General features: G+C 42.3%; 1 protein-coding gene across 1 annotated transcript in view; it reads left to right on the plus strand.

Moving 5' to 3' along the window:
* The window catches only part of TXK (TXK tyrosine kinase), a 60,886-nt gene extending 49,016 nt beyond the window's left edge, over positions 1 to 11,870 (plus strand). The window contains exons 12-14 of the mRNA XM_075544975.1: positions 2,264 to 2,382; positions 4,522 to 4,679; positions 11,805 to 11,870. Coding sequence (XP_075401090.1) covers positions 2,264 to 2,382; positions 4,522 to 4,679; positions 11,805 to 11,870 — 343 coding nt within the window. The remainder of the gene's footprint in view (positions 1 to 2,263; positions 2,383 to 4,521; positions 4,680 to 11,804) is intronic.
* The last annotated feature ends 12,131 nt before the right edge of the window (positions 11,871 to 24,001 follow it).

The raw sequence follows: 24,001 nt of genomic DNA on the forward strand, positions 1-24,001 counted from the left end.
TCCCAAAGAAGGCATCATCAGGCTGTGGCCTGATGAACAGGTTGTCATCTACCCCTACACTTTCATACAAATTCAAGTTGACATAAAATCATCCAATTACCACAATATTTCTGTTATCGAGTGTAGCATTTTTAAAAATCATTTTAAGGGCTCATACAGCTCTTATCACAATCCATACATCCATCCATTGTGTCAAGCACATTTGTACATTTGTTTCCATCCATTCTCAAAACATTTTCTTTCTACTTAAGCCCTTGTTATCAGCTCCTCATTTTTTTCAAGTGTAGTAGTTATGACTTTAAGTCTACACTCAAGACTGGAGGGAAAATGCAACTCAATATAGCTTATTTTTTGAGCCTCCTTTCTTTTAGGAAGAACCCTGAGTAGGTGGTGGGTTACACAAGGTCAGTACTTTGAACTCACCAGCTGTTCCATGGGAGAAAGATGAGGCTTTCAACTGCCATAAAGGTTACAGCCTGGGAAACCCATAGGGGTACTGCTTCTCTACTCTGTCCTGTAGGGTCATTATGAGTGGAAACTGGTTCTATAGCAATCTTAGCACCCATGTTCTGTGTGTCTCATCGACCACAGTCCTTGTAGGGAGATAGCCCATCTGGTCTTTGACTTTATCCATGCACATTGATATCCTTGCAGCTATTATCCTTCTGTTTTGTCTTTGGTTGGTCATCCAAACAGGCAGCTGCGGTCTCATCCTGAGCTTCTGTCTGAGAGATTCTTGGCATTGTCCATGATTAGAAAACTTCACCAGGCATTTAAGGCTCAACTTACCTAGGGAAATCTATAATTATTTGTTATCTGGAATATTTTTGCCTCTCCTGCTCCTGAATCCCTTTAACCTATTGTGGGTGATGGATTTCTTTTCATACTCAACCCATGGGCAACCCTGGAAAAGTACAGGATACAGGACCCAACTCAATGATCCACTACTGCCTAATATTGCTTTCATGAAGGATCATTCTAATGCGCTGGAAAATTTCACAACAAAAGTAGAATGTTCAAATACTTTCTTTTTTAATTCTTAAATCATTTTATTGGGGGATCATATAATTCTTATCACAATCCATACATACATCCATTATGTCAAGTACATTCGAACATTTGTTGCTATCATCATTCTCACAATATTTTCTTTCTTTGAGCCCTTGATATTAGCTCCTCATTTTCCTCCTCCTTCTCCACTCCCCCCTCCCTCATGAACCCTTGAAAATTTATAAATTATTATTGTTTTGCCATATCTTACACTGTCCAACATCTCCCTTCACCCACTTTTCTGTTGTCCATTCCCCACAGTGAAGGTTATATGTAGATCCTTATAATTGGTTCCCCCTTTCTACCTCACCTTCCCACCACCCTCCCCGGTATCGCCACTCTCACCACTGGTCCTGAAGGAGTCATCTGTCCTGGATTCCCTGTGTTTCCAGTTCCTATCTGTACCAGTGTCCATCCTCTGGTCTAGCCAGATTTATGAGGCAGATGGGATCATGATAGTGGGGGAGCGGAAACATTTAAGAACTAGAGGAAAATTGTATGTTTCATTGTTGCTGCCCTGCACCCTAACTTCTCGTCTCCTCCCCACAACCCTTCAGTAAGGGGGTGTCCAGTTGCCTGCAGATGGACTTTGGGTCTCCACGCTGCACTCACCCTCATTTACAATGATATGAGTTTTTGGTCTTTGATGCCTGATACCTCATCCCTTCGACACTTCATGGTCACACAGCCTAGTGTGCTTTTTTCCATGTGGGCTTTGTTGCTTCTGAGCTAGATGGCCGCTTGTTTATCTTCAAGCCTTTAAGACCCCAGACACTATATCTTTTGATAGCTAGACATGATCAGGTTTCTTCACCACATTTGCTTATGCATACCCTTTACTCTATACTCAACAAAAACTATTTGCATAATGTAAGAAAATATAAATCAATTTTGAATTGTTCTTTTCCAGTATAAGAATAGTGGTTGCTTATCTTTTATTTCATTTTGTTAATACATCATGGGCATGCTTTAAATTGAAAAATTTCTGTGGGTTTTCTGAGCTCAACATTGAATGAATACAATTGATGATTGGTTTAGGGAAGAAATATTTTAAGAGATCATTTTCTACTTTGCTAACAAAAAGATAATTTGTACAGAACCTTTTGGCGTTCAAATAATTTTTAGCAACAGAGAGTTAACTGAAGGATTTGAGTTAAAGTAAATGGAACTTGAACGTAAATAATACAACATGCATTAAATCCAATGACCTTAGGTATGTTTTGGACGATGAATATATCAGTTCTTCTGGAGCCAAGTTCCCCATCAAGTGGTCCCCTCCTGAGGTTTTCCACTACAACAAGCACAGCAGTAAATCAGATGTGTGGTCATTTGGTGAGTACCTTTGCTCTTTACCGAAGTTTCCTTCCGTAAAATGGGCCAATCTTTTTCAAATCTTCAGTTTTTAAAACTATGGTGTAGCATTTTAAGAAATCTAATCATCATGGAAAAGGTCATCATGCGTGGTAAAGTGTAAGCCCAGGGAAAAAGAGAAAGACCCTCGTGGAGATGGATTGACCTGGTGGCTGCAGCCAGGAGGTGAAACATGGCATAGACTGTGAGGATGGTACAGGAGCAGTAGCAGTTCATTCTGTTGGGCGTAGAGTCGCTGGGAGTCAGAAAAACCTTGATGGCCTGAGCAATTGTGCTTCTGTCTTAGGGGTCCTAAATATCGAGGCTGTCTTTGGCAGGTAGTGTCATCCACCTTCTTAGGTATCCATGCCTCTTGGGTATTTCCCTTTCCCAACAATCAGTACTGTAAAACCATAACTGTCTGTTGATCAAGAAATTAAACTCAGCCAACTTCTTTCTACCACAAAGACTTGCATGGACAATTGATCTTACAGAGTCCTTGAGAATTGCCTACAATCCATCAATTTAATTACCTAACTCCTGAGTGATTTGCTTATTCTTAAGGTGCTCAGTTGACAACCTGAACTGGAAACTTTGATTTTAAACCTGGTACTAACTTATTTACTCTCTTATGTTGGCTTCTCCAGAGAAGCAAAACTAATGACGCTTGTATGTGTGGTGTGTAGAAAGAGATTCAGATCCAAAATTGGCTTCGACAGTTGCAGGAAAGGATAAGTCCAGTCCAGTTCAAGTGAGGCTTCTCCTGACTCCTAGAAGCTGATGCACAGGAAGCAGGACAATGAAGCAGAGACTGCAGGGGGCACAGGCTGGTGGATGCAGAGGTCCGAAGTAAGCTGAATGAATCTATCTTCAGTAGTTTGCTGGCAACTTCTAGGATTGACAGGTGATGTAATAGGAGATTGAGGAACCAGATACAAGATCCCGCTCTGACAGAAGGCAAAAGGGCCAAGAGGACTTGACTTTGCTTGCTTTCTCTCTTTTACAAAAAAGACTTGCACACTAAGGAGATTTCATCAGGCTTCGACCCAACTGATAGATTGGGTTCTGTCCCTACCCTTATCCAAGAATGTCTAGTTAACACATTCCCTAACAATCACACTTAATAATTTTAAATTTGTGCAATTTACATATGGGCTTCTTTGGGCTCTACATATGATAATGTTTTCCATTGAGGAAGACACTTTATAGATCTATATCCAATGGAGTTTTGTTGGTTTCCAAAATATAACAATAGGTGAGCAATGACAAATCTATGCTCTTTCCTGCAGACACTCTTGGATGAATTTTTAGGGCTAAAGGGACACCAGAGACCGCAGAATAGTGTGAGTTGCTAGGTGTCCGTGGACATGAGACAACAGCTGACATTGCACACTCTGCGGGACAGTGCTAAGTTGTAGGCCCACGTCTTGAAGACGGAGGGTTAACAACACCAAAGGTGCTCATCAAGTGAGTTACAAAGCAGCTAGACTCTCTGAACTGTACCCAACCCTTGTCTCCCTTTCTTGTGTGACAGGGAGCTTCTAGAGGTCACAGACTAGACTTGTTCTTCTACAATTCTCTGCCCTTACACAGACCTGGTTTCTAATCAATGCTCTCTACATATTTGTATATGTGAATGATGAACTTCCAAATTGGAAGTTCTTGAAGTTTTTTTCAATCAATCGATCAATGATTATTGAACCCCCAAAATGTACCGAGTTACAGATACTTAGGGACACGATCCCATTCTCTAATCGTTCAGTGCAGAGAGTGAGACATGGGCCATCTATTGTGGCTGGAAACTCCTGGCCAGAGCCTCCTATAATTCTTTTACTTTCTATGGACTAGCAGAAAGGTTCATTGATCCAAGGACATGGGCACATGAGCATTATCTAGTAATGCTAATACTGCCAGCATTTTTATTTTCCTTTAGGGGGTGGTCAAGACCAATGAAATTGTAAGACAGAGCCGGGGGAGTTATTTCAACTGACAAGTCTATTCAGGAATTAAGGTGCATGCGGCCTGGAGAAGGATAACAATGCCTTGTACTTTGAAACGGCTCAGCTTCAACTCACCATTTTTCTCTAACCCTTTCCCCCCCACCCTGGGTTTTGTTTGCAGGTGTTCTGATGTGGGAAGTGTTTACAGAAGGCAAAATGCCTTTCGAAAATAAATCAAACTTAGAAGTTGTGGAAGCCATTTCGAATGGCTTCAGGCTCTATCGTCCCCACCTGGCATCCATGCCCATCTATGAAGTCATGTACAGCTGCTGGCACGAGGTGAGCGCCCCTCCCTTTCCTGTAAGTTGGCAATCCCATCAGCTGATAGGAGACTTGATAACTGGATAACTGCAAACTTTACCCCAGGCCCCATCACAAGGAAATGGTTTCTATTTCACCTAAGGAGGCCAAGAACCAGAAGTACTATTTCTGCACAAAACTCTCACTACAAGGTCATGAATCTATTGTGTTTTCAACAATGGTCTTTCACCTGAGGAATTTGGAGCATTTCCAAGTCTTTTCTTCCTGAGATTGGCTCTTACAGAAACTCTTGATGCCTCTAAAGCCTCAGAGATGAGATGTTTTACCACATTTACACTAGCTGATAGGAACTAGAGTAGGATCAGCTTTGTTAAATTTCTGTACTTAAGAAAGACAAAATAGTTCTCTTATTTACTTCACTCATTTCATTTGCCTAAAGTAGGGTTCCACCTCTCTTGGCAGCCCTCAGGACTCCTGATAGAGATATTAAACCAGAATAAGAATTAGGTTTGAAGTATGTCAGAAACTACCATTTAGGAAACTTGGAAACTCAGTTTCTTCTCTTGAAATGCCAACCTTGAAAACAACGCAAATCCCAAAACGTAACCCACTGCCATGGAGTTGATTCAGCCTCAGAGCGCCCCTAGAGAACAGAGTGGAACCATGTCCCTTTGGGTTGCCCGGACTGGGAATAGTTACCAACCCAAAGCAAAAGCCCCACCCTTGCCCCCCCCCCCGCAGAGCAGTTGGTGGAGTCAAACTGCTGACCTTGTTGCAGCTCAATGCATAAATGCTATAGAGCGTGACATTTCTCTAATGAGCAAGTGGGTAGAGATCTAAGCTAATTAATGGTGTTCAAGGTGTTAGTGAGCTGAAGTGGACAGGTATTAACCATGTTAAATCAGAAAGTCATAGAGTGTCCTATGCTGGCAAGGACAAATTCAAGAGAAATAACATTGCATTCATCACCCAAAAAGCCATTTGAAGGTCTATCTTTATGCACAGTGCTGTCTGTGAGAGGATAACATCCATCCTCATACAAGGCAATCCAGTCAATACAACTATTATTCAAATTTATGCACCAAACACAAAGGCTAGTGATGAAGACATTGAAGAATTCTACAAATATCTTCAGTCTGAAATTAATCAAACATGCAATCAAGGTTCATTCATAATCATTGGCGATTAGAATGAAAAATCTGGAAACAAAGATGAAAGAAGAGTAGTTGGAAAATATGGTCTTGGTGATAGAAACAAAGCTGGAGACCACATGATAGAATTTTGGAGGAAAAACTACTTCATTACCAATACCTTTTTTGAAATAGCACAAAAGGCACATATACACTGAGGCCTCTTCAGACAGAATACACAGAAATCAAACTGCCTGCATCTATGAGAAGAGATGATGGAGAAAGTCAATGTCAGCAGCTAAAGCCAAACCAGGGCTGACTGTGGATCAGACCGCCAACTGATCAATTCAGATTGAAGCTGAAGGAAATTAAAATTAGTCCACAAGGGTCAAAATTTGACCTTGAACACATCCCATCCAAATCTTGTGAACATCTCTCGAGAACAGATTTGTCTCAGTCAACACTCGACAGAAGTCCTGATGAGCTGTGTGATGTCATCGGGAACACAGCACATGAAGAGAACAAAAGGTCATTAAAAACGGGAGAGAAAAGATCAAAGTGGGTGTCAGAAGAGAATCTGAAACTGGCTAAGCCAAATGAAAAGCCAAAGAGTAGAACAGAACATTTCAAAACACAGATTGAGAAGACATTCATTATAAAGTATTACAATGAAATGGGCAAACATCTAGCGTTGGAAAACCAAAAAGGAAAAAGAACATGAACAGCATATCTTATACTGAAATACCTCAAGAAAAAATTCAAGCCTTGAGTTGCAGTATTGCGAGATTGCATGGGCAAAATGCTGAAGGCTGCAGGAAGCATCCAAAGAGGATGGAAAGAGCACAGAGCCACTGCGCCATAAAGAACCAGTCTACATTCTAATATTTAAGGAGTACTACAAGATCAGGAACCAATGGTGCTGAAGGAAGTCCAGGTTGCGCTGAATGCATTAGCCAAAACAAAGCTATTTCTTTTTTTAAAAATCATTTTATTGGGGCTCATACAATTCTTATCACTATCCATACATCCATCCATTGTGTCGAGCACATATGTACATTTGTTGCCATCATCATTCTCAAAACATTTGCCTTCTACTTGAGCTCTTAATATCGGCTGCTCGTTTCCCCCCCTCCCTCTCCACTCTCCCCTATCTCATGAATCCTTCATAATTCATAAATTATTGTTATTTTGTCATATGTTACACTGTCCGACATCTCCCCCCACCCTCTTCTCTGCTGTCCATCCCCCAGGGAGGAGGCTATATGTAGATTCTTGTAATCAGTTCCCCCTTTCTACCCTATATTCCCTCCACCTTCCAGGCATCGCCACTCTCACCACTGGTCCTGAAGGAGTCATCTGTCCTGGATTCCCTGTGCTTCCAGTTGCTATCTGTACTTATGTACATCCTCTGTTCTAGCCAGATTTGTAAGGTAGAATTGGGATCATGATAGTGTGTGTGTGTGGGTGGGGGGGAAGGTGTTTAAGAACTAGAGGAAAGTTATATGTTTCATCATTGCTACCCTGCACCCTGACTAGCTCTTACCCTCCCCGCAACCCTTCAGTAAGGGGGTGTCCGGTTGGCTACCAATGGGCCTTGGGCCTCTACTCTGAACTCACCCACATTTACAATGATATGATTTTTTGTTCCTTGATGCTTAATACCTGATCCCTTCGACAGCTCATGGTCACACAGGCTGGTGTGTGTCTTCCATTTGGGCTTTATTGCTTCTGAACTAGATGGCTACTTGTTTATCTTTGAGCCTCCAAGACCCCAGATGCTATATCTTTTGATAGCTGAGTACCATCAGCTTTCTTCACCACATTTACTTATGCACACGTTTGTCTTCAGTGATCATATCAAGAAGGTGGGCACCCACTGATATGATTTTTAATTCTTTGATGTCTGATAACTGGTCCCTTCTATACATCATGGTCAGACAGGCTGGTGTGCTTCTTCCATGTGGGCTTTGATACTTCTCAGATAGATGGCTGCTTGTTTATCTTCAAGCCTTTAAGACCCCAGCTGCTGTATCTTTTGATAGCCAGGCACCATCAGCTTTCTTCATTACATTTACTTATGCACACATTTTCCTTCAGCAATTGTGTCAGGAAGGTAAAACAAGACTATTTCGATTGGATACCTATTGAAATGTTTTAACAAGCCAATGAAGCACTGGAAGCACTCACTCATCTATTCTAGGACATTTGAAAGATAGCTATTTGGCCACCTGGCTGGAAGAGATCCATATCTATATCCATTCCAAAGAAAGGTGACCCAACAGAATGCTCAAATTATAGAACAATATCATTTATATCACATGCAAGCAAGCTTCGGCTACGGATCATCGAGCAGAAGTTGCAGCAGTTCCCTGAAAGGGACCTGCCAGAAGGTCAGCCTGATTAGAAGTGGAAGTGCAGCAAAGGATTGCATCGCTGAGGTCATATGGATCCTGGCTGAAAACAGAGAACACCAGAAAGATGTTTACTTTGTTTCATAGACCATGCCCAGGCATTTGATTGTGTGGACCATAACAAATTATGGATAGCCTTCAGAAAAATGGGTATTCCAGAACATTTCATTATGCTTATTTGGAACTTGTATATGGATCAAGAGGCAGTTGTGTGAACAGAAGGGGTAATACTGCCTGGTTTCAAATTAGGAAAAGTGTGTGACTTGGCTGTATGCTCTCACTGTACTTATTTAATCAATTTGTTGAGCAAATATCAGAGAGACAGGATTATAGGAAGAAGCATGTGGTATTGGGTCAAAGGAAGGCTTATTAACAACCTGTGCAATGTGCACTAGACACCATCTTGTTTGCTGAAAGTGAGGAGGACTTGAAGCAGTTGGTGATGAAAATCAAGGATTCCAGCTTTCAGTAAGGATGTTAAAAACAAAAACAAAACAACAATAAAAATTAAATCCTCACCACTAGACCAATAGGTAACATTATGATAAACGAAGAAAAGATTGAAGTTCTCAAGGATTTCAACTTACTGTATATACTCATGTATAGGCCATTTCCCAGCACATTTTTAATGCAGTTTTTGTGGTAAAATTGGGTGCCTCGGCTGATTCGGGTCGACTTCTGCTCGAGTATATATGGTACTTGGATCCACAATCATGGAAACAGCAGTCAAGAGGTCAAATAATGCGTTGCATTGTTGTTGGTGTAAATCTGCAGCACAAGAGCTCTTTGGAATGTTGAAAATCAAGGGTGTCATGTTGAGGACTAAACATAGTATTTTCATTCACCTCATATATATGTGAAAGTTGGACATTGAATAAGGGAGATTAAAGAAGAATGGATGCATTTGAATTATGATGCTGGAATGAATATGGAAAGGACCAGGGACGGCTAAAAGAGCAAACAAATCTGTCTGGGATGAAATACAACCAGTATGCTCCAGGATGGTATGGTAAGATGTTGTCCCATCTACTTTGTACATGTTATTGGGAGAGATCTGTTGATGGAGAATGGCATCAGGGTTGATGAAGTAGAGAGCCAGGGAACAAGAGGAAGGGCATCAACAAGATGTATTGGCAGTGGTTGTAACAATGGGTTCAAATACAAGAACAATGGTGAAGGTGGTACAAGACTGGGTGGTGTTTCATTCTGTCATACATAGGGTTGTTATCAGTTGGGACCAGCTCAATGGCACCTATAGAAGGGAAGGAAAGAGAAAGGAAGACAACAATATTTAGGGAATACTGTGCTTCTGATAAGAGTGATGAACACATTTGGGAACAAGAATGGTTGAAGAAGGAGCTCTGGAGGTACGAGGATGACAGAAGTACTCAGCTGTTAGTCAGAAGGTTGGCAGTTTGAACCAACCCAGCAGCTCTCTGAAGATCTGCTCCAGTGAAGATAGCAGCCAAGAAAACCTCAGGGAGCAGCAGCACTCTCTCAGTGGGTCACAGTGAGTGGAAATCAACATGTAGGAATTTAACAATAGTTGGAAACATAGTGAACATATTTGATGTCACTAAATGATTCATGTGAAGATGAATGAAAAGCCAATGGTTTTGTTACTTGTATATTTAACACACACACACACACACACACACACACAATATAACCTTTGCCCTCCTTCAAAACCATAAAACCAAAATGGTTTCTGTCTTATTTCTGCCTTCTCTGAGCACTAACTCAACACACGACCTTTTTAAAATCTCACTCCCCCATGATCTTGACAATTTCTCTCTCTTTCCATCTGACAACAGGGGCCTAGAAAAGTCATTGCTTAATGAAGAGTTTCTTCCTGGCTGAAAAATAAATCACTGATTCCCAATTCACAAACACTAGGGAATTCAAGAGTGATGTGTTTGTTCAGATTCCAGCGAAGTATTAATTTGTTTCAAAGATCCCTTTGCGCAGTAAACTCTGCCTGATGGATGAAAATATATCACATATAATTAACTGCTCCTTGAGGCCTCTTAACAGACAGGAAAACGTTAAGTAAACTGTTAGTAGCAAACCGATGTCTTAAAAGCGCCTTTGGGTATTCATTCTCCATACATTCTTAATGACAAAAACTAAGTAAATTATTTTGTGATAACCTATAAATAGTAATGGGATATATTCTATGTAGCCAATAATTACATGTGCATATACATAATATTTGTTGAGGATTTATTCTATTTGTGAAGAAGAGGCAGAGAAAGCTGATGGATGCTGATGGAAGGACAAAGTATAAACATCAATTTCAGAATGCAGTGGAATATTGATTGAAACAGTGTTTTTGGCTATACTGTTTTATTTGGATGCACAGTTGATTTTACTAACACTTTTTAATGTAATATAAAGGCCCCCGTCCCTTATTTGCTTCCAGATTCAAGTGTGATTACATTAACATTACAGCATATTTCATTGCCTCTACCAGTAAAATCCCAGTCCTTTCACAGCCTCCACAGTTCATTCTTGGAGGTTCAATGGGAACTCTCACATGTGCCCAATGTTCTGTGTCCTCCAGCCCTTGAGGGGTTAGCATGCCTGGCTGGTAAGCAAAAGTTTGATGATTGTAAGCTACCCAGAGGTGCTCCTCAAGAAAGGCTTGGTGATGTCCTTCCAATCACCAGTCATTGGAAACTCAGTTCTACTCTGAGGTGTGAGTGCTGCTGTACCTCACAATGGACTCCGTGGCAACTGGTTTGGTTGTTTTGGGTTTCAAACCCTCATGCTTAGCGCTACATCCCATGAATTTCAGAAATGTAGACAGGGCCAGCTCTTCTTTAGTCTTCCCAGTGCCAAATTACATCCCGTGATGAAATAGGAAAAATGGTCCAATTCCTGGCTCTATGGCTAGGGATTCTGTTGACTGAGCCCCAAGAGAGTAAATGTAATGCTTGCTCCAGGACCTACAAGGCCCTTATGAAATCATGCCTTCAGCTTTCTGACTGAACTGCTTTCAGCAGCGGCTCAAAGGGGCCCTGGTGGAGTAGTAGTTAAATGCTTGGCTGCTAACCAGAGATCTATGGTTCAAACTTACCCTCCAGGAGAAAGATGTGGCCACCCACTTCCATAAAGATTCCAGCCTTGGAATCCCTGTCGGGCAGTTCTACTCTGTGCTCTAGGCGGGCTACTGTAAGTTAGAATTGACTCAACACAACAGGCATAATAGGGCTGCTCGGGTGTCGTAACAAAAAACTGAACTGTGCTTGGGAACATGGAACATAATCCCCATCTCTCCACCTCCCTTTTTATTCTATGAATATCAATTCAGGACAGTGCTGCTGAACAGAACTTTCTTTGATGACATAAGTGTTGTAGACCCACATTGTCCAATACGGCAGCCACTAACCACATTTGGTTCATGAGCTCTTGGCAAGTGACTGTTGTGACCGAAACACTGGATTTTTCAGATTTAACCACTTTATCATCCCAGTGCTCAGAAACTCTTCTCTTCCTTTTGTAGAGAAACAGCCTGGATCCAGGTCTTTGATGGCTCGTTCCTGAGCTGGTGTACGAATCAGTTGTAACCCGAACTGACCACCACCGTTTCTCTTTTCCAGAAACCCAAAAGCCGGCCTACGTTTGCTGAGCTGCTCACGGCTCTCACCGAGATTGCAGAGACTTAATGAGCTCAGATGGGCTGCCGACCCAAAAGGTCACTGAAAACTGTCGCAGAAGAAATTCGACATAGAATCACCAATGGGTAATATGTTGCTTTCCAGTGTTGGATACGGTGCAAAGATCAAAGGCTTTTCAAACATTTGGATGTGCTTGAGAGACTTTTAAAACTCTTTTTGGGGGGTAACATTTTCCATGTCCCTTATGTGAAGAAGGGAGAAAGACTCTGAGCAGCCTTCATGTTGACTGCTTTCACAATAATACCCCGAGAGTCCCTGTAGGTATGTAACCAATTCATGCTTTACAGGATGAAGACATTTCTTACTGAAGTAGAGCAAGTCTTTACCTCAGTGGTCCGTATATAGAAAATGAAAACAAATTCTGTCAACTCATGGATCAAAGGACATTCCTCTTCAGAATTTCATGTTTTTAACTATACAGACCTTGACAGAAAATATGCCACATGAATATGAACATTCTTTTATAATCTCCTGACATTCTTGGACAAATATGCTTTTTTGCACATATCTGATTATTTTGGAGATAGGTTGTTACTTTACAGTTCTAACTGCTGTTTAGGATGTAATCAAAGTTCCCTTTGAGCATATGCTGGTGACATTTCTATTTCAAGTGATATCTGTTGTCAGGAGTAGCTCAAAACCTAAATTTTGAAGACAAAGTGGGTGCATAAGCAAATGTGGTGGAGAAAGCTGATGGTACCCGGCTATCAAAGGATATAGCAATCTGGGGTCTTCAAGGCTTGAAAGTAAACAAGCGGCCATCTAACTGAGAAGCAACAAAGCCCACACGGAAGAAGCACATCAGCTTGTGTGATCACATAGTGCTGAAGGAATCAGTTATCAGGCATCAAAGAACAAAAAAATCATATCATTTTGTGTTCACCTCCATGATACGATCGCTGAAGACAAATAGGTGCATAAGCAAATGTGGTAAAGAAAGCTAATGGTGCCTGGCTATCAAAAGATATAGCGTCTGGAGTCTCAAAGCCTTGAAGGTAAACAAGCGGCCATTTAGCTCAGAAGCAACAAAGTCCACATGGAAGAAGCACCAGCCTGTGTGATCATGAGTTGTAGAAGGGATCAGGTATCAGGCATCATCAGAACAAAAAATGTTATCATTGTGATGAGGGGGTAGTGTGGAGTGGAGACCCAAAGCCCATTTGTAAGCCACTGGCCATCCCCTTATAGAAGGGTCTTGGGGAGTAGACGAGCCAGTCAGGGTGCTATGTAGCAACAATGAAACATACAACTTTCCTCTAATTCCTAAATGCTTCCTTCCCCCCTCCCCCTACTATCATGATCCCAATTCTACCTTGCAAGTCTGGCTAGACCAGAGGATGTATACTGGTACAGATAGGAACTGGAAATGCAGGGAATCCAGGGCAGATGATCCCTTCAGGACCAATGGTGTGAGTGTTGAGACTGGGAGGGTAGAGGGAGGGTGGGTTGGAAAGGGGGAACCGATTACAGGGATCTACATATAACCTCCTCTCTGGGGGAGGGACAACAGAAAAGTGGGTGAAGGGAGACGTCGGACAGGGCAAGATATGAAAAAAAATTAATAAATTATCAAGTGTTCATGAGGGAGGGGGAGGGGCCGGGAGGGGGAAAATGAGGAGCTGATTCCAGGGGCTTAGGTGGAGAGCAATTGTTTTGAGAATGATGAGGGCAATGAATGTACAAATGTGCTTTACACAATTGATGTATGTATGGATTGTGATAAGACTTGTATGAGCCCCTAATAAAATGATTTTTAAAAAACCACCTACATTTCAGTTCTGAGATTTCATAGTGTGCACATGTAAGATTAGATCATTTAAGGAGCCTTATTTTGTCATTAGAGTTTCCTCCAACACTGGCTTAGCCGCATTCTTTAGAGAAATAAAGTAAGTGAAGCTTGTATATGGATATCTGGAGATAAGTTCATCTCAGGGAAATTACTCATGCAGTTGTAGAAGTTAGAAAAGTCCAAGTCTATGAGTCAGCTAAACTGCTACAGGTTGTCCTAACATGCATAGCTATAAGGATTGACAAACATAATATTTACATGTTAGACAGTGGGTACTGACTAAAGAGACCAATGAATCCAAGGTTGGCAGGTAAAGCAGCACGCCGAGTCACAGACATTAGAAACTAATGACTCCCAGGATCAGTGTGCAATATGGCAGGCTGCTGGCTCAAGTCTGACCTGGAAATCAGCTGATGTTGAGTCAGATTCAGGATTCAGATCCAGCAAAAAGCAGAATTTTGCCAGAATATTCGAATATATATTAGTTAGTGGGCCATACCCCTGAGGAAACTCCCATTCAAGTGGTTGGCTGCTCATAGCAGATGCCATCATGGAGGTAATTATATAATATCAGATCTCAGCATGGGGGCTGACAGCATCATTACTGTTAAACCACTGTGAATCATGGCCCAAACCATTTGACATACAGTCTTACCTATCATAGTCTACCCTTTGTCAACTTGGCATCTGTGCACATCTCCTTAAACCATATAATATCTCTAAATAAATTTTTTAGCTATATTTACATTGGGAGGGAGGGAGGCTTAAGTAATTAAGGGGGGAAATTCCATTATCTTTTCATTCTATTTTCATGAAAATTTTAAAAGCTTCTTCACATTTCCTAAGTGAAGAACACAGAAATCTAGGTCTCAGCAGTGGCTGTACCCAAGTCAGCCTTAGTGAATGGAATGCTACGTTACTGAGCCTCCATCCTGGCCACTTTGTTCATGAGCTCAATAAACAGTAGCAGGAGTGGCTGAGGAAGAGAACGATGGTTTCCATAGAACAGGTGCTCCTGTCCACTGCATCATTAAAATCCTCCTCTGCTGAGTAACCTTTGCTGAGCACTCACATGACACACCAATATCCTCATTTCTTTGGCTCATTCTAACAGGCTGTTCTACGGACCTCTTCCTCATATCTCCTTGTAACCAGTTTTCCTGGGATGTTCCTTTCAAGTCCTTGACAATTGGCCAAAGCCCCTGAAATTATCATTTCATATGTGACCGTTTTTCTGTTCAAACAAAATGAACCAACAGGTGCACTCGTTGAAGTTATAGCTATTAAGAGGATTTCCCTTTACCACTGTCTTTCAAGAAGGTCCCAGAAATGGACGGCAGAGATGCTGTTATCTACTTTTGAGTGGTGCCTGTATATCCTTCAGAACCACCTATAAGCTAGGCACACGTTTTCTCTTCCAATTTGATGGATCATAAGTAACTCTCCATGAGATCATAGGTGGCGAATAGGAGAATGAAGGTACTGTGACAGGAGGAGAGATCGTGTGCACTTGGGTCACTGCCTCATGCAGCTTCCTTGTAGCTCATGCCCTGCTTGATCTAGTGTATACCACTTCCACATGCTTCTGTGCATGTCCCACTTTATAGCTCTTTGGATAAGACAACACTGAGTTCGTGGTGCACAGCTTTGGTTGCATGGTTGTCCATGGTTGGACTCCAAATTTTTTTAAGTGATTCTTCTTGCCAAAGTCTTCATAACTCCCACTAAGCAACCTTTTCCTGCATGGATCTGATAGGGGCAGAAAATACTTATAGGATTTACCTATGAATAATTGTGAACAGGATTCCCTGAAATGCCATCCTGCTGTGTATACGATGAGCCCTCTTAGAAGCAAGAGAGGGGATCTCATTACCTGCAAGAACCATGAGTAAAGAGTGCCCTCTGGACTCTAGATTCCCTGCACAGTGAACTTCCTAAATCCAGAGGACAGTTATACCATCAGAGGAACCGCAGCAGAGTCAGGAGCCAGACATGGAGCACAGTCGTGGACTTCCAAGTCCATAGAGGTAGTAAAGCTAAGTGTTTCTGTGCCGGAGGCTGGCTAGTTGACTGGGGGGCCTCTGGACACTGAATTGGGGGAGCTGGATTTGCTGACCAATGGAAGTGGAGCTGAGTGCCTTGGGGCTGAGGTTTACTGGAGTAGGATGCCTCTGGGCACTTAATTCTGGGGGGTAGATTTGCAGACCCATAGAGCTTGAACTGAAGGCCTTTGAGTTGAGGCTTATCCCTGATGGTTTTCTCTTTGACCACCCACTGGCAGCCCTGGAAGGACTTTGTAGCATGTCCTGATGAATGACTCCATCCTGAGCATTTCTCACTTGCATTACAACCTGTTAATTTCCTTCATAAACCCTCTAATCATGATTCTTTCGGTGAGCTCTGGGTAGCCATTGCACTTAGCCTTGGGTGTTAGAACCTGCAGGTAAAAGAGAGAATGCCAGTGAACATGATACACCTACCCAGAAGCTTTTTCTCAAGCACAGTGCTGTGATTTTCAAAGGATGGCAGGGTTTTGCCCCCAAATCCTAAGGGTCTACCCTGTGATTCACCAATAAGGACTAGTCAAAGATTCCAACTGCATTTCTATCTGCCACGGACACATGAAGCACCATTGGGCTAGTTAGAGCATATGGCCCCAAGTGGCCGGGAGGCTTGCAAGGCAATCTGAGCACGTTGCAGAGCCTCTCTGGTTCTAGGTTTGTGTTAGTCCAGGAAGACTAGAGGAACAAATTCACAGACACTCATATGTGGGTAGGAAATAGCTTTATATTTACTACCAAGTGCAATTAATATTGAGAAAACATCCCAGCCTAGTCCAAATCAAGTCCATAAGTCCAATATTAGCCCACATGTCCGATAATAATCTGTAAAGTCCTCTTCAGACTCATGCATCACATGCAATGATGCCAAATGCAGGAAGATCACAGGCCAGTGAAAAGTCTTGTGGATCCAGCGGCATTGTAAGCATCTCAGCACTGTCAGGGGTCTCCTCGTGGTTCCTCCGGCTCAGGGCACTAGGGTGGTTCCATGTGTCTTGTCAGCTACAATGTCTCACAGGGAGTGAGCCGAAAGAGAGAATGCCTCCCGCCTCCAAGGAGGAACACAGGAGTTCTCAGAATCCTCAGGGGAAAGCCATGCCTACACAGAAGCCTCAATTATAATTACTGGGTAAATGTAAAAGCATGTACTGTAAAATCATCAACTAATGCAAAAAAAAATCTGCATCATGGAAACTTAATCTGGTCTTTTTATATTTAGCTGTGGTTGATGTGAATACTGCCCCCTTGTGATAGTAACATGTATGTAAAAAAAAAAAACCCAGAATGGTAAATCATAGGAAACTTTAAAGAACTATATTGACTGAACTATTCAATGTATCATCTTTTGTATTATCAAAGCTATTGTTAGTTATTATTTTCTTTAGCAAACCATCCCATGACAATGGATCATGTAGAGAAGAACATTAAGAAAAGAGAATACAGTGAGGACTTTTTTCAGTACAGTTTTACCTCAATAATTACAGCAGGAATTGAGAAACTGCGATGTGTTATTTGTTGTGAAGTTCTATCAGTCGAATCTATGAAGCCAAACAAACTGAAACACCATTTTGATAGCAAACATCAGAGCTTTGCCAGCAAGGATCCCAACTATTTTAGAAGCAAAGATGATGGACTCAAGAAAGCCAGACTTGACACTGGTGACAAGTACCACAAACAAAACACAGCAGCTGTTGAAACTTCATATTTGGTGGCCCTCAGCATTGCCAGAGCTATGAACCCTCACACCATTGCTGAGGATTTACTGTTGCCAGCAGCCAAAGACATTGTTTGAGTTACGAGCAGAGACGAATTTGCTATGAAATTGAGTATAATTTCCTCATCGAATGACACTGTCCTCAGAAGAATAGATGACATGTCTGCTGATATTCTTGATCAGGTAATCCAGGAAATGAAATCTGTTCCACTTCCAATTTTTAGCCTGCAGCTTGATGAATCTACAGACATTACAAACTGTTCGGTTACTGGTTTACATGAGGTATATTAATGATGGCAACGTTAAAGATGAGTTTCTTTTTTTCAAACCTCTTGACAGGACAGCTACTGCACGTGATGTATTTGACACAGTTGGCTCATTTCTGAAAGAGCCTAAGATCACTTGGGGAAAGGTTTGTGGTGTTTTCACAGATGGAGCTCCAGCTCTGCTAGGATGTCGTTTGGTGTTGAAGGAGTCACCGGGGTTCCTAGTTACAGACAGCGTTCATTGTTTCTACTGCTACTTTTCCCATGGTCACAGCCCATATTCCACATGCCCAGGGTACAAGATGGGGGGTTCTGGAGCATCTGGTTGACCCCTGGGAATGGAGATTGTGATTCTAGTCTGAAGGTTAGAGAACATTGTCTGGGTAGTTCTTTTCTTTCTTGTTCATGTATTTCTTACTAATATCTCACTGGCATTTCTTGGCTTCCTGAAACTGCCTATTGACCTTAGCAAATCACACACTGCAATACTGTCTATATTGCACATTACTAATAAAAGCTTTTTAAGGGTTCCCGGGGGAGGCGTGGTGAACGACCCCATTGGCTGAATTGCAGTCACCTGGCCCAGGTGGGCTGCTCCAGGTGTAATACCCATCTGAGCCCGCCGGCGGGAAAATCCAGCCTTGTCCTATGCTGGCTCTCCTGGGCATGCGTAAATGGACTTCCCAATTCCCTAGGCTAAGCTGTCTAACATAATTAACCTGAAAAAGGAATTATGATTAGTATTGGGTGACTTCTCCATCTCTTCCTTGTCCATCTTTCTCCAAATGTGGTTGCGTCCTTTTAAAGGGAGTCCATCAGTTTTATTCTGTAAAAACATAAATGCAAAAAAAAAGAGAAAAAAAAACATAAATGCATAGCTTTTTCTCCAGGTGACAGGCGAACCTGGATCCCAAACATGGTTTCCATCATCTTGGGACTTCTTAGGATCAATTTTCTCTGTAGCATTGAAAACGTGTTTATGTGCCCTAATTTTGTTACATACTTTTAGTAAGGAGAAAAATTTTTTGGTTAAAATCACTAAATGAAATTTGTCACACATAAGATTCCTCTTCTCCCCCTTCTGTTTTAACAACTCAGATTTCAAAGCACTGCTAGCAGTCTCAGTTAACTTGCTAGGCCTTGACTCAATGTAGACTAGTTAGATAGCCTTCATTGTTATGTAAATTTTCACTCCCAACTCTAAGAGAACTAAGAGGGCTGAAGTGTAAGAACTTCTTACCATACTTAGAAAGACTGAAAAGATGTCTTTTTTTTCTAGATATTCTTATTTGTTTTTATTTTTATTTTTAAAACATTTTATTAGGGGCTCATACAACTCTTATCACAATCCATACATATACATACATCAATTGTATAAAGCACATCTGTACATTCTTTGCCCTAATCATTTTCAAAGCATTTGCTCTCCACTTAAGGCCTTTGCATCAGGTCCTCTTTTTTTCCCCCTCCCTCCCCGCTCCCTGCTCCCTCATGAGCCCTTGATAATTTATAGATTGTTATTTTGTCATATCTTGCCCTATCCAGAGTCTCCCTTCACCCCCTTTTCTGTTGTCCATCCCCCAGGGAGGAGGTCACATGTAGATCCTTGTAATCCGTTCCCCCTTTCCAACCCACTCACCCTCTACTCTCCCAGTATCGCCCCTCACCCACTGGTTTTGAATAAATTTGTTCAGCTGTTCTTTAAGTAACTTACCAAACAGACATTTTTTTCTCCAAACTTACCAATAAGGTTATAGGCTCAATTAAGCTGTTTTGCCTTTCAGGTTTCTTACGCTGTATGATTTTACAATCTTGCAACAGTCCCTCTTGATTAACTTCACTCATCCCATCCCTTCCAAGCGGGATTTAGAAGAAGTTAATGGGAGGGTGTCAGGCCCTCCTGATGGCTCTAAGGAAATGTCTCCGTATCCAAGGTTTAAAATCCTTTTCCCTTCAATTTCTAATTCCATGTGGGGGCCCTGGTGTTTCCAGAAGACCCCTTGATTTAAAGGGTGGTCAAACTTCCCAAGTACTCTTTCCTGATAGACATATATTTTTACTCTAGGAATGCAAGGAAGCAAAAATTGGTTTAAGCGATATTCTTTTGTAAACCATGATATATCAGAATTCATCACTGCCTTAACTTTTTCATGATCTTGTTCAATAATTCCAGCAACAGTCAGAACACCTTGAGGATTTACATTACAGTTTCCTAATAAACATCCTATAGTTCTTTTAGGTAGCGAACCCCAATTACTGCTCTTAATAATTTCTGATTTCATCACAGCTTTTGGCTTTAGGTCACAACTCTGGTCAATTTTAATTTCTTGGGTACTTAGGTTAAAACTTCCTGATAAAAAGTGTATTACTCTTTCAATAAGAGGCTCTTGGTATTTAGAATCAGCAAACTGCTTTGAGAGTTTCTGAGCCTTCTCTTGGTTAATCAGTCCAACTGCAGCGAGACCAGAGGCGGGGGTTCTGCAAGTTTGGCTACTTTTGGTCTCCGGCTGTGAGGTTGGGGGATGCCTGCAGTTTCTCTTTAAGATCTTTACAGGCAGACACCTTGCCTCCCATGTTCTGCTGGGTGGGGTCTGTATCAGGCTCCTTCTATTCCCTGCGCTCTGTTCAAAGGGGCTCTGAGCACGCCCTGCTGCCCGTTTTTTTTGGCAGGGCGTTACTTCCAGGTAAATGTCCTCTATTGCTAAACTTTGAATGACCACGCTCTGCCCAGTGACTACCTGTCTCGCAGCCGGGGCAGAGTCCAGTTTCTTCGGACTCTTTCCCTGGGTCTTTTCCGCTGTGAATCGTCCTGTTCTTTTGCGATATTTGCCTGCAGTCTGTCTGGTAATGTCCCTCTGCTCCACATGTAAAGCATCTTATTTTAGGTCTGGTGTAACTTGCCAAAGCAGCAGCCATGAGGTTGGCTCTATGCTCATCTGTCCCTACATCTTTGCATAGCCTGATATAATCTAACAGCGTGCTCTGTCCCTTGTAAGGGCGTATGGCAGCCTGACACGATGTATTCGAGTTCTCAAACGCTAATGTAAGAATAAGATTATCCGCTGCCGCTTTGTCTGTTACACTCTTGTGGACAGCATCCTGCAACCTGGATATAAAATCTATGTAAGGCTCATCATTCCTTTGCTTTACTGTCACGTAACTTGGCCGTCTGCTTCCTGATGGTATTAATTTCTCCCAGGTCTTAAGACAGACTTCTCGAGCTTGAGCAAAAGTCTGCTCATCAAAGTTTAATTGTGCCTCGATTGTGATATAATTCTCATCTCCTAGCAGCTGGTGAACCCCTATATCTATGTCCTCTTCTGCATTTTTTTGCGTGCTTGTGCAAGGGCTGCCTCGTTCCATAGCATCTGATATCGCAAAGATTCTGAAGGGGACAGGCACACCTTCGTCAAAGCTTTCCAGTTTGCCGGGATCCAGTATTCCATATCTGCCATCTTCTTGATCATACCAATTACAAATGGTGATTCTGGACCATAACTAGAAACGGCTTGCTTGAGATCTTTCAGTAGCTTAAAGGAAAAGGCAGTATATCGCCTTTCTTGATTCCCTTCGGGGTGCTGCTCGTCAGGCTCCCTGTCTATAATTCTAACAGGATAAGCCATTCTAAATTCTAAATCGGCTTCTGGAGCTATACTCTTCTCCACCTTGAGAGCAAAGGTGCTTTCCTATTCCCTGACTCTTTGCCTTTCACTTTCCAAGGTTCACCTTGTAGGTTAAATCTCTCTATTTGCATTTCTTTGGATCTAATCTCTTCTCCTCCAGCACTGGCTTGCTAGATGGTATTGTGATTCCCTGTGCTGTATTCTGGCGGGGCAGATGCTTCTACTTTGCAATTTCCTGATTGAACTTCTCAGCTACACCTAAAATCTTCTCATCTGCCTGAAACTCATTCTGCCTGCTTCTCACCTGATTTAAGTCTGTGTAGCTTAGAGGTTTCTCACTACTCTGCTGGTCTTGGTCTTTAGCTCTCTCACGCTGCAGCGGCTCCAACACCTGCACCCACAGCTCCCAGGTCTCCACGGGTATTGCTCTGACCTTCCCTGTGAGCTTGTCTTAAGTTAATGACTACCTTTTCCCAGATCTCCATATCAAAAGTTCCTGACTCCGGAAAAGAAGGATGAAATTTCTTTACCAATTGAAGAAACTCTTTCATTCTCTTATTCGTTATCACTACATTTTGTTTCTTCAAGAGGTGGCAAAGAGTGATACCATACACTGTATCCTTGCTCTTTGCCTGACCCATATCTCACTCAGACTAACAACTTCACACTTTAAAAGTATTGAAATAAATGGACACGATTCGTGGTAGCATGCTCACTTCAGCTCCACTTGATGGTCCACGTGGAGTGGGAGAGAGATCTTTAATGCTAGCCTGCAGTCTCTCTGGTTCTTGCCTTGGGGCAGGGCAGGGCTTGAGCAGAGGCCCAAAGTCCATCCACTACCAGAGAGACTATATATATATATTTGGTTTCCTGTTGTAGGGTACTGTAGTTTTCATTGCATAAGTCTTTTGTTTTTTTGTGTGTGAAATATATCCCTAGCTATTTCAATTTGTTCGTGGCTATTATGAAGGATACTGCCTTCTTGATCTCCTTCTACATGGTCTTGTTCGATGTACATAGCAAACCAATAAACTTCTCTTTGTTGATCTTGTATCCTGCCACTCTTCCATTTCCTCATCACTGTCAGTGCTCCTGTTGTCGAGCTGTTAGGTAGCTTAGCCTAGGGGTTGGGATGTCCATTGGCACATGGCCAGGAGAGCCAGCATAGGACAAAGCTGGATTTTCCCGCCGGTGGGCGTGGATGGGCGTTACACCTGGAGCAGCCCACCTGGGCCAAGTGATTGCTATTCAGCCAATGGGATCGACCTGGGGTCATTCACCATGCCTCCCCCGGGAACCCTTGAAAAGGCAGGAACCAAGAGGGAGGGGGGCTTGTCTGGTCATCTTGTTTCAGAGGAAAACTTGGGAGAGAGATCTTTGCGTGACCCTGAGCAGTCTCTGCCAGGCCGCATGGTCAAAGGAATCCTATGGGTGCCGCGTAAAACCTGAAGCTTCTTTTAACTCTCATTAAATTCAACTTGATCACGAGCCCGGCTTTGGCGTGAAATCTTTCTCACGCGGAGCCAAGGACCACGGCTGAAATCTAGTCCCGGAGAGAAAGACCTAACAATTACACCCCAAAGAGAGGGGCTATTTGTTTATATTTTCACAGGCAAAGGAGATAGATTGATTTCTCTTCAGCCAGCAAGGCCCAGAAGAAAGCAGGGAAGCTGATGTGTGACCAGACCCTGTCCTGTTACTGACGTTATCCAGAACGTCCAGACCTCGCAAATTCCTGGGAATGGCAATTGCTGACTGCTGAGATATTTCTTCCATTGCTGACACTGTCTAAAAGAAAGTGTGGGACTATCATAACTGAACATTTTATACAATAATGACTGGACTATTACTACAGGCTTGTTTTGCTGAAAGATCAAGATTTTGGACTTGTTAATTAATGCTATAATGTGATTGGAATGTAACAGATTTTTGTGTAACTCCTTACCTATATTATGTAACATTGCATGATTGGGATTTGATTAGGAAACATTTGCAAGGGAGTAAGGGAAACGTTTCATTAGATGTTGATCAGCTGAAAAAGGATATTTTCTACACATTCAAAGACAGACTTGAGGCATCTCCTGGCTCTGCTATAATTAAGCAATTGGTAAAGGGCATGGAAGGATTGGACCCTTGTGCTTGGGTTCAAAGTATTTCTCATAGTCTGGGTTCCAGCCTATCAGTGCTGCTCATTATCACAATTGCCGTCCTGGCTATCACGTGTTGCTTCTATAGAAAGCTAAGGTGAATGAAGGAGAATCACACGGCCTCTGTGGCACTTTTGAAGTTCGCGCATAAGGCAAATACCGTGAGGAGCAGAGGACGAATCCTTCATTGTCTCGCAAAGGAGCCTGGAAGGCTAGGTTTTTAGTGATAGAGGGGGACCTCCACCCTTGTGAGTATGCAGGTAAGTCCTAATCACATTCTCATGACATTGTTCCTCACTTTACCCTCCTACATGGTGCTGATCTGAGGCTGTCTGTTACAAGCACATAGCTGGTTGCTGTGTGGCCGGCAGCTTTGACTATAGAAGCAGACAGTCCTATTTGGCTCTATTTCTTCCCGATGTGGTGTCCAATCTCTCTCATACCTTCCTCCAATAGCAGATGGGCATAAAGGGTCTTTATCCCCAGCGCCTGGATTCTAAATGTTCCTATTAAGCCTGAA

Source organism: Tenrec ecaudatus, chromosome 3 (assembly GCF_050624435.1).
Source record: "Tenrec ecaudatus isolate mTenEca1 chromosome 3, mTenEca1.hap1, whole genome shotgun sequence".
NCBI classification, from domain to species: Eukaryota; Metazoa; Chordata; class Mammalia; order Afrosoricida; family Tenrecidae; genus Tenrec; species Tenrec ecaudatus.